This window comes from Neolamprologus brichardi, chromosome 11 (genome assembly GCF_056152115.1).
Source record: "Neolamprologus brichardi isolate AB-2024 chromosome 11, ASM5615211v1, whole genome shotgun sequence".
NCBI lineage: Eukaryota > Metazoa > Chordata > Actinopteri > Cichliformes > Cichlidae > Neolamprologus > Neolamprologus brichardi.
Window position 1 is genome coordinate 29,748,081 of NC_142114.1, and position 16,842 is coordinate 29,764,922.

The window sequence follows — 16,842 nt, forward strand, 5'->3', positions numbered from 1 at the left end:
GCTTTTCTGTGACTTTAACTCCACATTTATGATGCTACTTATGATTGTCAAATTTAGCTTTGCTCATAAGAATAGAGACTTAATTACTTTTGAATGTAAACCAGCAAATAATGCTTCTGCCAAACTTTTCTCCAGCGTCTAGTTGAAGTCGTTATTGTAAGTCAGCATATTTTCAGCATATTTAAAGCGCAGCGTTGTGATGAATTTGAATCTAGTTAAACAGCAGTGAAAATCTAAACCGGCTCTTTGACCTGGCTTAGATTTTACATACAGTTTGTCCCACTGCTGACACTTCACTCATGATTAGATTAAAGCGTCATGGTGGAGTGTGATCAGTCACTTAATCCAATTCATTTTCTCCAACAAGAGTTACTGATTCAGAATCTCACTTTAAATTGTGATTAGCTAATATATTTTTTCATTTCATTTTTGTAGGAAAAAAATTCAATATATTTAATCTTCCATACACAGTTTTTCCCCTCATAATTATTTCTTACATCCAGATTAGATTCGGTGACGGACTAGCATAAAAATGACTTAATATTTGACCCTGCAGCTGAATTACTAAAAAGGTCAGAGTCAAGAAGTGGATCTGTAATAATTAATGATTTTAGATCCACTTATTGTGTAACACTACTACTACTACTTAAATATATAATATAATAATATGTACTTTTTATATGAAAAGTACATAATGCTAAAATAAAAAAAATTAAAAAAAATGTTTTCATATGAAAAGTACAGTAATGCTGAAATTAAAAAAAAATAGAAAAAAATGTTTTCATATGAAAAGTACAGTAATGCTAAAATAAAAAAAAATAAAAAAAATGTTTTCATATGAAAAGTACAGTAATGCTAAAATTAAAAAAAATTAGAAAAAAAATGTTTTCATATGAAAATTACAGTAATGCTAAAATTAAATAAAAATAAAAAAAATGTTTTCATATGAAAAGTACAGTAATGCTAAAATTAAAAAAATTTAAAAAAATGTTTTCATATGAAAAGTACAGTAATGCTAAAATTAAAAAAATTTAAAAAAAGCTTTCATATGAAAAGTACAGTAATGCTAAAATTAAAAATGCTTCCATAACAGAAAGGCCGATTGCGTGTCTCATTACATTAGTGAAAGCAGGCGTGGTAGTGGGCCTATGAGTCAGCGCAGAGCCACACGAGAGCAGTAACGATCTTTACTGACTCGCTCCAGCTGTTGCTCTTTAACAGGTATGACCGGTGACGTCACTAAGGTGACACCCACCTCTCCTCCTCTCCGGTGTGTTGCAACGAAGCTCCGGCTCAGTTCCCGGTGGAGATTTTTCTGGTTGGAAATCTTTTGAGCTTCTTTCTTTCTGTCGCGACCATGAAGCTTTCCGGCGGCTCTTTCAAACCTTCCTCCCTCTGAGAGGCCCGCAGGACTTTCAGCGTAAGTTGACGCCGATTCGAAAACTTCCCCGTGGATTTGTCTCGTGCTGGATCAACTACGCTGCTTTTCTGCGCTGACGCTGCTTTCACGTTGAATCTCTGGACCTCGGTAGCTTAAAATAGAGGCAGATAGACGGAGTTGAAATGTTTTCCACTGGATGGGGATGGGTTTCCTTTTTGGAAACATGTCGTGGGACGGGACAGGCTGGGGTTTAAAACAGCTGAGCGCCCTTTGAAGGGCGAAAGCCGCTCGGAGGGACTGAAAGCTGGAAAGACAGATTCATTCATCGACAGTCTGGCTGCAGTTCACTGTCAGCGTGGCTCAAGGTCGACGTGTCCCGCCCTGTGGGGAGCTACTGTAAACAGCCTGTAGCTGCAGACAGCACAGGGCTCAAAACATCCACGGAGGGAACAGAAAGCTGTAAATCAGAGCACCAGTCAGGCTGCTGATAATGTCAGAACGAGTCGTGCTAAGTGTGAGGGCAGCTGGAAAATGCAGACAATTCTCAGCCATCCATTTAAACTTTAAATTAGGCACACCGTTGCCTATGATGAATGTTGTACCAGAAGAAATTCATAACCTTCTCAGTAAGCTAGTATGTCACTGTGATAGTGGATCTAGATCAATATAATGTAATCTGCAGGGAGGATCCCCAGGGGAAGAATGATGATTGGAGTGCACTTGTAGATGAACAGGTGTTGGTAGTAGGGCTGCCACAAACGATTATTTTGATAGTTGACTAGTCACCATTATTTTTGCGATTAGTCGACTAATCAGATCATCATCCATTATTGCACCAGCAGCATCTGCTCTTATATAACTATCATTAGCTTACAGCTTTAAGTGTTTAAGGTATGTGCTAAATAAAACTAAAGACAAGATGATAGTTTATTAAATTTTAATGAAATTTGCAGATTGTTTCGGTGAAGTTTCATAAACTCCTTGCTATCTAAAATATAACAGGACACCGGAGTATATTCTCGAGCATCTCACACTTCTGATAATCAGCTGTCTGCTTGATGTTTATTCAGCTGTGTAAAAACTATAACTTTAATCTCAGCCAAACCGATTTACTCAGGAACAAATAAAATACTAAAAAAAAGCCAAACAATAACATTTTGAATTTATCTAAGTGACTTATATATGTTTAACCTGAGTAGCGAAAGACGGTGCTGGGTTTGAAAACGATTTGCGGGAGTCCGGTGTTCTCACGGCTCTAGTGAGCCTCGCCCCCGGCTAGCTATCGAGCTAGTGGGTAACAGACGTCTCCGAAAACGTCGGAGCGCTTTTGAAAATATGTGGTGTCTTGATAAACTGAGCAGATATTTGAGGTTTACACAGCTACATTCTCGCCTGAAAATATGTTAAACGTTTATTTTGTGACCCAGAAAGAATAATAAGACTAATATTAAAACTAACTAGCTGCCGCCATTGTTGACAACTGAGCTGGGCTGCGCTATGAATTCTGGGACAGCTACTTCTTCTTCGGGGTTTAACGGCAGCTGGCATCCTTGTACATGCAATGCTGCCATCTTCTGTTTCAGTCCGTTATTACACTCTTAAATCCTACTACTTATTCCTGCGTCTTTTGGGATCTTACAAAGCTTCAAACGACGCGTCGACTATTAAATCAGTCGTCGATAATTTTAAAAGTCGACGTAATCGTGACTAGTCGACGTAATCGTGGCAGCCCTAGTTGGTAGGTATGGTGATAAGGAGAGGAGTGCAGAAGGACAGATGGTAGTAGTTTGTGCCAAAAGGCTGGACATGGCTAAAGTGAACATTTCATCAAGACAGAAGGCTTTATGTAACAGTGGGGCAGTATATCTTATCCAAAAGGAACAGTCGGAAAGACAGAATGTAGCTGGGCAGGATTGGGTGTCTGCAGGCTGTAGGATGGCTTTGAAAATGAAGAAGAGAAAGCAAATGAAGGCAGAGGCAAGGATTAAATGGTGGAAGATGATTCAGTGTGGAGCTGGCACAGGCCCTGGGTGATAGGAAAGAGTTACCAAATGACTGAGGAAGCACAGCAGAAGTTTCTTTGGCCTATCCTCTGGGCAGAGGGCTGAGGACAAGAAGACTTGGTGGTGGAATGAGGAAGTACAAGAAGGTATTTGAGGAAAAATGGTATAGTCAGGGAGATGAAGTCTGTAGACAGAAGTACTGGAAAGCTAAGTGTACAGCAAAGGAAAAGTAAGTTTTGTTTAAGGCTGAACACTAAGGAAGGAGATAAGGACTTGTAATGGTTGGCTAGGCAGAGAAGTCAAGCTAGAAAGGATGTGCAGCAGGTTAGAGTGATTCAGAATAGAGATGGAACTTTCATAACATTTTAAGAGAGTGTGCTAGGGAGATGGAAGAAGTACTTTGAGGAGCTGATGACTGAAGAAAATGAGAAAGAGAGGAGGGTTACTAGGATGGATGGAGGAAAGCTAGAGAATGAGGAAGTGCAGAGGATTAAAAGAAAGTGAGGGCAGCTATGAAGAGTGTAAAGATGGTTTGCCCCGATGACAAACCTGTGGAGCTATGGTGATGTCAGAGACAGCAGTTAAGTTTCTAATCAGATTGTTCAACAGAATCTTGGATCTACTCATCCATTTCAACAATAAGGTTGATGTGCAAAGTTGTAGTAACAGAAGGATGAAGATGATGAGCCACACACTAGAGATATGGGAAAGAATTGTTGAAGCTAGGTTAAGAAGAGAGGTGAGGAACAGTGAGCATCAGTGCGGCTTCATTCTGAGAAAGAGCTCCACACACCTGATGTTTACTTTGAGAGTGTTGATGAGAAGCACAGAGAAGAGAGGGTCAAAGGTCGACAGGTGAGGTAAGGCAGAAGTCTCTGTATCATGTTGTCAGACAACACTGTGACCTGTAGTTGGAGTAGGTGGAGGTATGCTGTGGACAGAAGAGGAGTGAAGGTCAATAGAACCAAAACCGAATACATGTGTGTGAAGGAGCGGGATTTAGGTGGTGCGGTGAACATGCAAGGAGCAGAGACAATAAAAGTAGCTGTTTAAATACCTGTTGTTGAGAATGCAGGCAGGGTGGAGTGGGTGGAGACGGGCGTCAGGGTGATTTGTGACAGAAGGATAGCAGGCAGAGAGAAAGGGAAGGTTTTACGACGGTGGCGCTGAGCTGGTGGCGGAGTTGAAGGTGTTAAAGTTGTCAATGGGAGCGACGGCTCAGGTTGAGCATTTTTGAAACAAAGTTAGAGAGACGAGGCTGAGGTGGCTTAGACATGTGCACAGGAGGGATGGTGGATATGATGGAGAAAGGATGTTGAAGATGGAGCTGCCAGGCATCTATGGATGTAGTGATGGAGGACAAGCAGAGGGTGTGACAGAGGAGGAAGCCAAAGAAGACTGTAATCTGCAGAGCCCTCAAAGTACACTAACATAATATATTTTCTGTTGACACAAGGTTCAAGGTTCTTTATTTGTCACATGCATAGTTATACAAGTATAACACACAGTGAAATGTAGCCTGACACGCTACACATATATATAGAGAGTATATACATTAGGTGAATGTGCAGTAGTAGCAGCAAGCAGGTGAATTCTGTACATTAATATGAATAGACGTCTGACTATTTTACAGAATAGACAATATAAACATATTTAAAATTAAAGGAATTTGAAATGTACATTGTGCCTGTGTTTAGAGTGTCTGGAACAGAGTCCTGTCTGAGTCAATTATAGATGATGTGAGAGGGCGGGTGTGTGTGTTTAGGGCCCGGATGGCTTGGGGATAGAAGCTCCTCTTGAGTCTCTCTGTCCTTGCCCGGATGATGCGGAACCTTCTGCCGGATTGCAGAAGTTGGAACAGTTTGTTGCCAGGATGGGACGGGTCCTTCAGTATCTGCACTGCTCTAGTCCGGCATCTCCTGGTGTAGGTGTCCTGAAGCAGGGGGGAGAGCAATCCTGCAGCAGCGTTCTGCTGTACGGATCACTCTCTGGAGAGCTTTTTGGTCCTTCACACAGCTGTTCCCAAACCACGATGTCATGTTCTGTGTGAGGATGCTCTCCACAGCGCCTGTATAGAAAATCCTGAGGATCTCTGGAGAGACCCTGAACTTCCTCAGTTGTCGTAGGTGATACAGGCGCTGCCTAGCCTTTTTGGTCTGGACCTGAATGTGGGCAGACCATGTCAGGTCTGAGGAGATGTGGACACCAAGATACTTGAAGGACTGCACCCTCTCCACTGGAGCTCCATTGATGATAATGGGCTTGTAGTCTCTGTGCTGACTCCTTCTGAAAAAGAAAAGAATCACAAAGAAACCAGCTTGAGCGTCTCCTCGTTATGTAAATTCAAACATCATAAAAATGCACAACCCTGTTTCCAGAAATGTTGAGATGTGTGAAAATGATATATATCAAATAAAGAATTGGAGAATAGAGAAAAAACTTCTCTGCACAAGGAACAAGGGTGGAAAAATACTAATGTGTGTTATGTTTGGATCCTCAAGCTGCAATTACATTAAAAAACACATGGTTCTGTAGAGGAAATCACTTTGTGGGCTTACAACAGACCAGTGCTGGAACCATAAATGGAAGTTAAAACTCCACCAAGCGAAACAAAAGAAAACAAAAAGAGGCCAGAACCCCAGCAGCCCTCTCTGGGCCTCGTTTGTGATGGAGTGGGTGGAAGTAAAAGCTTTCTGTGGTCTGATCAATCAAAATCCAAAATTGTGTTTGAAAATCATGGAATTTTTGCCCTCCAGGCCAAAAAGGAAATGAATCCAGCTTATGTGTATAGTTCAAAAGCAAACTTTGTTCTACCTAACACAACACCAGGCCTTCAGTAGTAAATGATGAGAATTTCCATCAGTGTCTGTATGAAACATTTGAGCTAAATTCTGCTTTAATTTACAGTTTCCTCATCTATTGGACAACAAGGGGAAGAAGTCCATCCACCCATCTGTCCAAGATGTCCTCCAGAAGTAAAAAGGACCAGTGCCAAATATGTGGCGGAGCTCTCCAGGGAAACCAACGGCGGTGGCTGTTTGGGGGCCAGAATAAGAAAGCTGGTCAGCCTCAGACCCCAACAGGGTCCTTGAGAGGAGGGACCCGGTCCCAGTCTTCACAAAGCAGCTCCTGGGGTGAGTATAGAGCTTAAAAATGCTCAACATATTGTAAAAATGTAAAAGTAAACATTTTGTTTCTCTTCATAGGCAGCACGTTATCTCTTGGTTCCTCCGTTTCTCTCTCCAAGTCCCTGATGTCCGTGAGCTCCCCCTCCAAGAGCGTGGATCTGCTCACGGTGTTGACCCACATACTGGGCCAGTCTGTACCACGGGGCGGCGGGCAGGGGGAGTTTATATGTGGCAAATGCGTGTGCCTGCTAGAACGCGTGTTCAAGTTTGACACGGTCATAGCCAGGGTGAGGGTGCTTTCGTCTGAGCGCCTTCAGAAGCTGACGCAGGAGAGGGATAAAATCAGACAGTGGGTGCGCCAAAACTACTGCCATAGACATCTGCAGGACTTTCAGAGCAGGAGCAGCACCAGCGAGGAGGAAGGAGAGGTGGAGAAGGAAGGCTACAGGGAGATGCTCAAGGAGAATATGGCGCTCTCAGAGTATGAGTGCTGGTCAGAGAAGTGGGACACGTGTCCGTATTTTATCAGAACGGGGAAAAGATGCAGAAAAGGGAAGGGGTGCGAAGGTTGCGATTCCTTACGGGTGTCCGACTCTGATTACGAGTCAGTTTGTGGGGTTCCTCGTCACATGCCTTTCCAGCCCTTCTCCCCGTTGTCCCAGGATAGATCCCAGAGCGTGCCCCTCCACTGGCACAGGGTGCCATCCGTCAACTCCAGCCCAGCCTCCCTGGCAGGGTCCAGTCTCTCGTTACGAGCTCCTTCCCACACGGAGTCCGTTCAGTCTCTTGATTCTCTGGACGGGAATGACCCCTTTGATTCAGCAAGTGATCAGTCAGTCAACTTCATGCTGAGAGAGCTGAGAAGTATTGGAGGGAAGCCGGTCAGTTCGCCATCAGGAAGTAAAATCCCTGTTCTGGGCAAAAGGGATGGGAGGTACCTGGGAAAAATCGAGGAGACTGCATCACCCACAGTGACCAGGGTGCTGAACTTTAGGGATGTGGAGAACGGAGGGGATGAAATGGATGAAGAAAATGGGGATGTCCTAACATTGCTGAGGGACGAGTTCATGCCTCTTCACCGAGAGGTGAGTGTGCTGTAGAAGATCATGCAGGCCTGGATGAACTTTGAGCAGTTGCCATGTGTGCTGCTAGCTGTAAATATTGACCGTGTGCTGCAATAGTTTATCCAGGAACAGCTGCAGCTTGTCCAAACGTCCAACATGATTAGAATTACACGCGTTACTTTTCTTTGTGTATTGCATAATACTGTGAGGCTTTTTTATTTTATTTTAGAAGACTGCTGCTAGAGTTCATCATGGTATCCGGCACCTAAAAGGCCAACTTGACCAAGCTGCATCCCGCATCAGGACCCTGGAGGCTGAGCTGAAACATGGGAGAAGCAAACAAGTGGAAGTCAACGGATCACAAGACTGGGCCCCTGTAAGCTTTCAGTTTGTTCTTTAGATGTTGAATAATAAAATGAAATGAATCTAGTTTTCAGTTTGAAAAACTGGTCGGCAGGGCCTGTAAGAAAACTGTCCTACTTCTCACTCAATTTGTGACCTCAGCGGTCTTTGATCTGACACGCTAATTTGATAGTCCTTTATAACCAGTGTTGGGAAGGTTACTTTTAAAATGTATCCCATTACAGAATACAGAATAAATGCCCCAAAATGTATTCTGTAACGTATTCCGTTACGTTACTCAATGAGAGTAACGTATTCTAAATACTTTGGATTACTTAATATATTATCATGCTGTTTACAACTACATGAATGTACTATTGCTGTGATTTATTACTGTTACTGAAGGTCCACGGCTCCAAACCGTAGTAAAGGGACCTCTGGCTAATACGGTGGGTTCTGTGTCGGCTCGTAGCTGAAAACTAGCTTTACTTTGTTGTCTGGGTCAACTTTGCTAGCAGAGACAGAGAGAGGCGTTGAAAGGCTGCTCCAACGGAACTTATTGTTTTTGGAGGAAAACACGAACACGGTGTACAGTCGAGTCTTAATAGCTTACTTACAGCTGGGCTCGTCAGGCTCTCTTCTTGGCTGCAGTGGTTATTATTATATTTACATGCTTCCAGCTCCCGTTTTTGCTCGATGACAGCTCGTACTTTTCCTTTTTCTCCCTCCCTCGCTCACAGACACATAACGGGTATGGCAGTCCATTCTCCCTGCAGCACGGACTACACTGCCCATGATGCTACATTCTTTAGAGCTATACCTGTAGCATTCTGCCTATTAGCTTAGCACAACAACAAAAACAAAGCGCTCTCTCACCCAGGAAACACGCAGAGAGAGAGCGTCACCCTGTAACCATGGCAACCGTAACGCTGCCACCTGGAACAACAGAACGTAGCTGTCAAACAAAACCCAAACAGTCCTGACCCGCCACAATATGAAACAGGGAAGTACCGCCGTGTAATCCATTTATTTCAACAAAGTAACTGTATTCTAAATACCACCTTTTTAAACGGTAACTGTAACGGAATACAGTTACTCATATTTTGTATTTTAAATACGTAACGGCGGTACATGTATTCCGTTACTCCCCAACACTGTTTATAACGCAGCATCATGTTCATTTTATAAATTATGGTAGGGCCGTAACATGGTCCTACTTTAATTTAAATGGATGATGAAGGTGGGTCATTGGTGTCTTCGAAATTCATAATGTCTGAGTTGAAAAAAACAAACAAACAAAAAGATGGCAACAGTCAAAATTTAAAAGGTGCAGCTTCAGATTGGGATGTCACAGTGGGTAATGTCACAGTGGCATCACACAGAGTTTTCTGGTTGCCATCATTTCTTATGTGGATATGAAAGCAAAAGCAAAGCCAGTGACTGTGAGGTGAAAACATCTCATTCTAGGCTTCGTAGTCCAAAGGCCAGATTTACTAACTCCTGGTATCTAGACTAGCTTGAAGGGTAAACTGAACAGAGATGCTGCTGATATTGTGATTTAAGATATATTTATTTATTACCACAGAGTTATTTTTATCCGCTGTCGCACGAGGTAAATGTCTCCACCTTTATTTCTAAGAAGAAAAACAGGTTTATTACAGCAGCTCCTCTGTCACATGTGCAAACAGCTCCGTGAGCCACCCTGCGAGTGTTGACCGAGTACAAATATAGCATTATGAAAGGAATGGAGGTTGGGTGGTTGGTTTTGTATCTGTGCAGGGTGTGTCTACATTTCCTCATTTTCAGGTGCACATAAAGACACGCACAACACAAACACACTCACAGCCTCTCACTGGAATCTTCCCCGACCAGTGGAGTTTGCCCCGGGCTCGCTAGTCTTATGATAGAGGATATCATTAACCGGCCTCATGACCTGTCACAGCGAGGCTGCTGTGTTCACATGGTGAACATTATTAATAATTAATGTGAAATCTCTGAAAACAGCAGCAGGTTTAAACCTGCAGTAACTGATATTTAAGTTACTAATTTAGCCCCGAGCAGTTAGTTTGTTATTGTTTTTGTTCTCTTTCCATGAAACTGATGTTTTTAAATTCAGTACTCGCTCTTTTAGCTTTCTTTGATCTCCAGCAGCTCTTAAGGGAAGAATTTTCCTCATGAACAGATGAATGTTTTTTTATGTTCCATTAAAAAGCTGAAAACTGCCTCCTGCTGCCTCTGGCTTGTAACTGTAAGAAATGAGCTGAACTGAAACATAAATGAATACAGTCACAACAGCCACCTATTTTCTCATGGCCTCTTCATCACATTATATTGAAACTTTGTCAGTTTTAAAGCAGTGTTGGGTGATTACAAACAAATGAAGAGCTTTTTTCTCTTTGGAAAATTTGGTATTTAATTTCTAAGTTTTGGGGATTTGCAAAAAAACCAAAACAAAGCTGCCAAGTATTAAATTAAATGGATCCTTACAGAAATGAAATAATAAAAAGGACTGAAGTGCTTGTTCTGAGCACATTTAAATATATTTATTAAATGTTTTATGAGTTATCACACAGCAGGTTGGAATAGTTGTAATCACTGTTTAAACAATGCTGAGAATTTTCAGGGATTACTCTGTAGAAAATAAATCTTGTAATTATTATTATTATTATTTTCCTATTAAGTAAATACTTCAAATATTTAATGTGTTTAAGTTCTCAAAGAAGAAAATTGGCTTCTCTTTTAAAATTTATTTTTTAAAAGTAGGTAAACTCTGAGCCAATGCACAACAAAATAATCAATAATGGAAATGGTCGTCTTTAAACTCTCTGAGGTACTGAAGTCTGAGCTGTTCCATTTCTCCTCTGTGGCTTTTGAATGAAGCTGTTTGTTCTCTTTCCTCCAGCTGGTCCAGGAAAAGGAGGCTGGCAGCTCCCTGCTGCAGAGCCTCGGCCTCTCCCTGCACAGCCGCGAGCGTCTGATCCAGGTGGGTGAGGTGGAAAGCGTTGCGGCGGCTCGAGCTGCCGCTGCTGAGGCTCCGACTCGAAAGCTCTCTGGAATGTTGTTTTTCTGTGAAGCTGCTGTACGTTTAAAGGGGCAGTGCCAAATCTGTGTGTTCACGAGTGATCGGAGAAAGCTTTCATCGCGACTGCCGGTGTTTGTAGCTACTTGTCATGTTGATGATTAACAGCAGGAAAATTTGTGGACTCACAAAAACACAAAACAAAACAGGGCTCACCTAGCAGGAAGATTTCCTTACCTGAAGGTTACTGGAGGATCACGGAGACTATTAAAGAAAATATTGACATTTATGGTTGAGGATAATGTAATAGGATGGAGCTTTTCAGTTACTAAAACGATTAAAAGATTATCATTGTCCACATAAAATACAATATGATGTTATAATTGGTTTTGCATGTGCTTGTGCACAGAGGCTGCACGTCTCTAGCTTTACACCGGCTCTTTCCCTCTACTCCAGTCTTTATGCTGAGCTAACAAGCTACTGGCTCCATCTTACTTTCTCTTTGCCAACCTTATCTGAATCTGAAACGCTTCCATTTAAAATATGCACATACTTTATATTTTTGCATCTAACACTCAAAGAAAGTCTGCTTACCTAAGCCGTTTAATGCAGAAACCACTGAGTAAGTAAATATATGCTACAAAAGGAGAACCATGTCCTGTAAAAGCAGTAGAACCAACATAATACTGACATTTTCAGCATTATACTTCATTTTCTGTGGATCCACACCTCTGCCTTCTTTACACTTGAACACTGAGAGTTGTGGTTTTAAACAGATTTGAGCATGTCCGTGTACCTGCGTCTCACTTGCATCCATATCAAGTCATTGCCTGTGGCTATTGTAACTCTCTGTAGCATTTTGCTTTAAAAGCTCGCTGTAATCCTCGTTTAGAGAGGATTTCAATCATTTAACATCCAGAAAATGCAGGTAAAATGTCACGAATGTGTTCACAGACAGATATTTCCTGTCTTCCAGGAGTGCACGAGTCTGATCAGCAGGCTGTGTGTGGAGGAGGGAGCGGGGACTGAGCTGGCCAACAAGCTGACTGAGAACTTGAGAGAGATTATCTCTGACAACAAGGTTAGAGCTGCGCTGTCTGTCATTCTCATGCTGATTGTTGACGTTATAGCAAAGCTTGCTCTGCTTATGATGACGTTACCCGCTCGCTGAAGCACGGCGGTTGTCAGCACAAGCAGACACATTTTTGCTGATAGTCAGCAAACCAAGCTCTCATGTCCCTGAAAGGGTGGAAGTACTGTGATGGACACTTTTTATTGAGTTCAAAATTATGTTTATTTTCTGTCGATGAGCTGATTGTTTCATTTTCTGATCTTCAGGCTGCACTGGAGGCTCTGAGGTCTGAAATAACTGAAAAAGAGACGAGCACGGAGAAGGAGATCGAGGCTCTGAGGAAGGCTGGACGAGACCGAGAGAGAGACTTGGACACCCTCAACACTGTGCTGCAGTGCAACCAGGACATCATCAGTGTAAGCCCACACACTGCCACACGGGTGGTCTCCTGTTTGGCTGTGCCTCTATCTCTTTTTGATACGAGGTTAGAGATGCAGGACAACTCGAGGAATACAAAACAATCCTGTCAGCTCCTCTCATGCTGTTTATTTTGCAGGCATGCTCATTCATACATTGCGTCGTGCTGCATGTACTTGAAGCTCTCTCTGTTTCTGACTCAGGACCTGCGGGTGGCTCTGGGAGAGAAGGAGCAACTGCTGAAGGAGGTGGAGAAAGAGAGGGAATTGTGGAGGCAGAGAGACGGGGCCCTCACTGCTGTCCTGCAGGAGAAGGAGGCTCTCATCCGCACCTTCAAAGAGCAACTGGAGAAAGGGATGGAGGTATACACCTGCAGCCAAACAAACCTCTCTGAAGCTTCTCCTTTTACTGTGCTGTGGCCGTAAAACACGAGATATATAAATGTTTTTGCACAGCACTCACAGAAGCCGTGCCCTCCTTAACTGTTGAGGCTCGCTGTAGTCTGCTGATGCTTCAGTGCTTTGAGAGCAAATCTCACATCTCTCTTTATTGGAGGTTTGTTGGAGCTGTGTGCAGAGAGACAGGAGCAGCCTGGCACTAGACAGGAAGTCATTGTGCACTAGACAGGAAGTCATTGTGCACGGACAGAATGAACCTGCAGTAGCATCAGCAAATCTAGAAAGTGAGCTAGATTGGTTTCTCTGGGTTAGAGTTAGATTATGAATTGAATTTAATCACTATAATGAAAAAGCTTCGCCTGTATTTAGCATGCACATGAACACAAACACACCCACCAGTCATTAGTGTGCTAACAGTATAATTATGAGCCTGTCTGTGTGCTTATTTAGTCCCCGGGAAACGCTGGGCAATGCCTCCATGTACTGGTGGGCAGTTATCTGAGTTAACTTTGACTAATAACAACATATAATAAGCTGCTTCTATAAGGAGCATCAGTCTGATGTGATTAAAACTAGTTAGAAAGGTTCACCTGCAAGTTTTACTTCCATCAGCATTTTTTTGTTTCTGTATTCTCCCCCAGATTTAAAGGCAGGATCTTTTTAGTGCCATGTCTCTCGTATTATTAGGATATGACATGACTCCCGGTTGGAGTGTTTTTTTTTCCTCTGTGTGACTGGATGAACTCTGCATTCCTCCCTCTGTAGGCTAAGCTGAGGTTTGTCAGTAAATACTGACTTCAGTTAGTAGAAACGTGTCATTTTCTTCCAGGCTCTCTCAGATTCTGTGACTGGCCCGCAGTCAGGAGGGGGCGGGGCTGAACTGGCAGCTATGTTGAAGGATCAAGAGGAAAGCAGCGCCACCTTGTGCCAGGAGGTCACCAAGCTTACAACGACCCTGCAGGAATACCAGGACATGGTGCAGGTGGGAGATTAGCCCGGCCAGAAGAGTTAATTATGTCAAGTTAATTAGAAAACTGAAAAAGCAAAAAGCGGCTGAGTTTGTGATGAATTTCCACTTTTACCTAATAATTCTGCACTCAAACACACATTCATAGTTTATAATAGATTATAAGACAGAAACTTTTGAAAATGCAGGTAAAAATATTAAATTGTAAACTTTTTAATGTACCAAAAATAATGTGAAAAATAATTAAGTTCCAGCTTCTCTGATCGAGCGGTTTGAATGTTTCCTACAGGTCAGAGCAAGAGATTTACAGAAATGACAGGAAATTAAAAAAATGGAATAACTGAATAATCTAACCAGTAAAAATGCTGCTCTTCCAAAACAATGTGGTGCTTCGATTTTTAGAAATTGCTTCTAATCAGTGCTGGCTGGAAAATGAAATCATGGCCATAAGCTGCCTCCGGTTTGTGACCCTAAAGCTTCACATCACAGCCACAACAAATCTGAGCCGTTCATTCTGCTTTTTCACCAGAGTCAGCAGGAGAGTCACAGTCGGACGGTGTCCTCTCTGACGGCTCGGCTCAGAGACGCTTGGCAGGAGCTGAGGGAGAAGGAGAAGGAGAAGAAGGAGGCGGACCGAGCGCTGCAGAACGACAGGGAGGACAGAGAGCGGGGCGAGAGGAGACTCAGGGACAGCCTGGAGAAGAGGGACAAACTCATCGAGGTAAAGAAGCAATTCGTGCCATTCTGCAGCGTTTTAGGCAGCTACTCTGAACGCCTCAAATAATAATAAAAGCTTTAAAATATTTTGCATCTGTGTCGAAATAAATATTAAAAAGCTTTTCATCCCCAGGAAGATGCACTTGTGCTGCACATGCCAGTGTCTCAGAACATTTGAGCTTCATTAACAGCTCAGTACCAACACTGTCAGTGTGTTTGCTCAGCCAATGAGAACGCTGAACCACTTTATGCACCTGGCAGCTTGATTGGAGGCCATGTTTGTTGAATCCACCCATAGATTTCTGTTCAGGATTCTTTGAGTGCCCCATCTGCTCTCTTTGATAATAATACTGATACTTGATGTTTCTTTAATATTTATTGTTGAGTGTGAGTGCCAGTGTTTGTGTATATCCTTGCTGTCATATATGTGAAGACAGAGCACCTGATACAGGGCCTAAGATTTGTAGTGAAAGCACTGCTGCTTACGTCTGCTGCTGATAGACTCCTCACACGACTGCAGTAAAGAATCTGTTCTTTCTTGCGTTCTTTAAGCTTCGTTTTGACCAAAATATTACAGAAAGTTTGGAAACACTGCACTAATTCAGGAACTTCTCGAACTTATGAACCTTTCTGTTTGTGTTTCCAAACCGCGAGAAGAATCGTTAAGCTCAGACAGGTGGTTTTTGTTTTTTGCTTACCACCTGAATTCAAATATTACTTCTTGGTTAAGCTGTATTCAGTGTTGTTGCTCGCAGTAGGAGGAGTAGAGAGCTAACAATGAACTCACTGTACTTATGAGTGCTTTTCTTTTTAAAGCAAATCCTTTTGGATGCTGAGGAGCGGGACCATCTGTTCAGAGAGCTGCAGCAGAACCTGCAGAACAAACGTGAGCCTTTGACGGCCGTCAAACACACACTGTGATGGAGGAGGACACACTGCACCGACGCCATGCAAACTCACTGCACAAAGACGGAGGAGCACTTTGCACTTTCTGCACCTCCTTTCTGCCTCCTGAGCATATTTATCTCGGTGTACATTAAGTCTATTTATATTTATCCTCGCAGATTAATGAGACTTGAAGGAAAGAAGCTACTTTTCTCTGTGGAGCGAGTGAGACGGTGTGATTGTTTTCTGGAAGGGGAAATGTTTGGTGCGTCCTCTTGTGGCTGGATGTTTAATACTTGATTCAGATACGAGCAGATTACTGTATAAATGTGATTTTGAATGTAACGGGTTTAAGCAGTGAGATCATTTCATGCAGCGGGAACATTTCTGAATGGTGTGATTGTCCTTTAGGACAGGAGCGGGCACAATATCGCTTTAAAAGGTGTTTGTTTTTTTTCAGGGGGGCGGGGGCTAATTATAATCTTTAAAACTCTTTATGGTGGCGTCTTGTATTCATCTTTTTCCCCCCTTAGTACAGAACTGCCTAGTTGCTGTTTACAGTGCTGATGTCACGCTTTGTTAAACGTGCAACCAAAGAAATGTTTTTAACTGTTTTAATTTTCCATTTTTCTTTGTCTCGCTTTCTATTTTTCTGGAATTATTTTCAACCATCTTTAATGTTTACATGTCTCGTGTTGTTGGTCGGGAACTGAGACATTTTTTCCCCATTTTTTTGCCTTTTAGCTCAAGAGGATTAAAAACTCTGATCCAAATAAGTTCAGTCTGCAGTTCTTGTTATTTTAAACTGCATTTCAACTTGTTCTTTCTTAAAGGGACATTTCACTCCAGAATTAAAGTTCAATCTGTTTACCTTTGGACTGCTCTGCAGTAGTGATCCTTCTCTTTAATATAATGTAAGTAAACAGTTCACACTCCATGGTGATCAAAGCAGCAAACCACATGTTTGAAAAACTCAGCAGCAATGTCTCTCTTAAAGTTCACGAGGCAGTTACTTAAGAAAAATTCACAAACTTAATGTGAGCAGTTCCACCAACCCTGAGAAGTGTGCGTCTAACATTACAGCTCAACCAAGACGAACGGCTTTAATGTTTAGATGCTGTCAGACTGTCGTGAGCACGAGTCTCTCATTGTGGGAAAGTGCACACTTTGATTTACAGTAGCAGGAGTGATTCAGTGCTGTCAGTCACAAAGTCGGCACAAGCTAAAGCAGACTGCTTTATTTTCTACTTTACTCTGATGTAGATGAGACTTCACAACGCATTCTATCAACTAAAACCATAAACTCATCAGGAAGGCATTTAGGGTCAAAGATCAGGGACTCGACCCCTGCTGGTCATTATAGAGAACGCAGGTTTAAAGCACTGTCTAAGTTAAATTTTAATTTCAGTCAGATTTTATATTTAAAAACACGCACATTCACAGAGCTCC

General features: G+C 42.5%; 1 protein-coding gene across 2 annotated transcripts; it reads left to right on the forward strand.

The window, feature by feature from the left end:
• The first annotated feature begins 1,130 nt into the window (after window positions 1-1,130).
• Window positions 1,131-16,254, forward strand: LOC102778828 (uncharacterized). 2 transcript variants are annotated; one of them, XM_087848521.1, is made up of 11 exons: window positions 1,131-1,420; window positions 6,292-6,518; window positions 6,591-7,597; window positions 7,806-7,952; window positions 10,821-10,901; window positions 11,914-12,018; window positions 12,276-12,425; window positions 12,630-12,788; window positions 13,654-13,806; window positions 14,321-14,512; window positions 15,325-16,254. In XM_087848521.1, the coding sequence occupies exons 2-11, from the start codon at window positions 6,347-6,349 to the stop codon at window positions 15,427-15,429; spliced, it is 2,271 nt and encodes a 756-aa protein (XP_087704647.1). In that variant the 5' UTR covers window positions 1,131-1,420; window positions 6,292-6,346; the 3' UTR covers window positions 15,430-16,254. The 2 variants fall into 2 exon arrangements, with proteins under 2 accessions (XP_087704647.1, XP_087704648.1); XM_087848522.1 differs by having other exon boundaries at window positions 7,809-7,952.
• The last annotated feature ends 588 nt before the right edge of the window (window positions 16,255-16,842 follow it).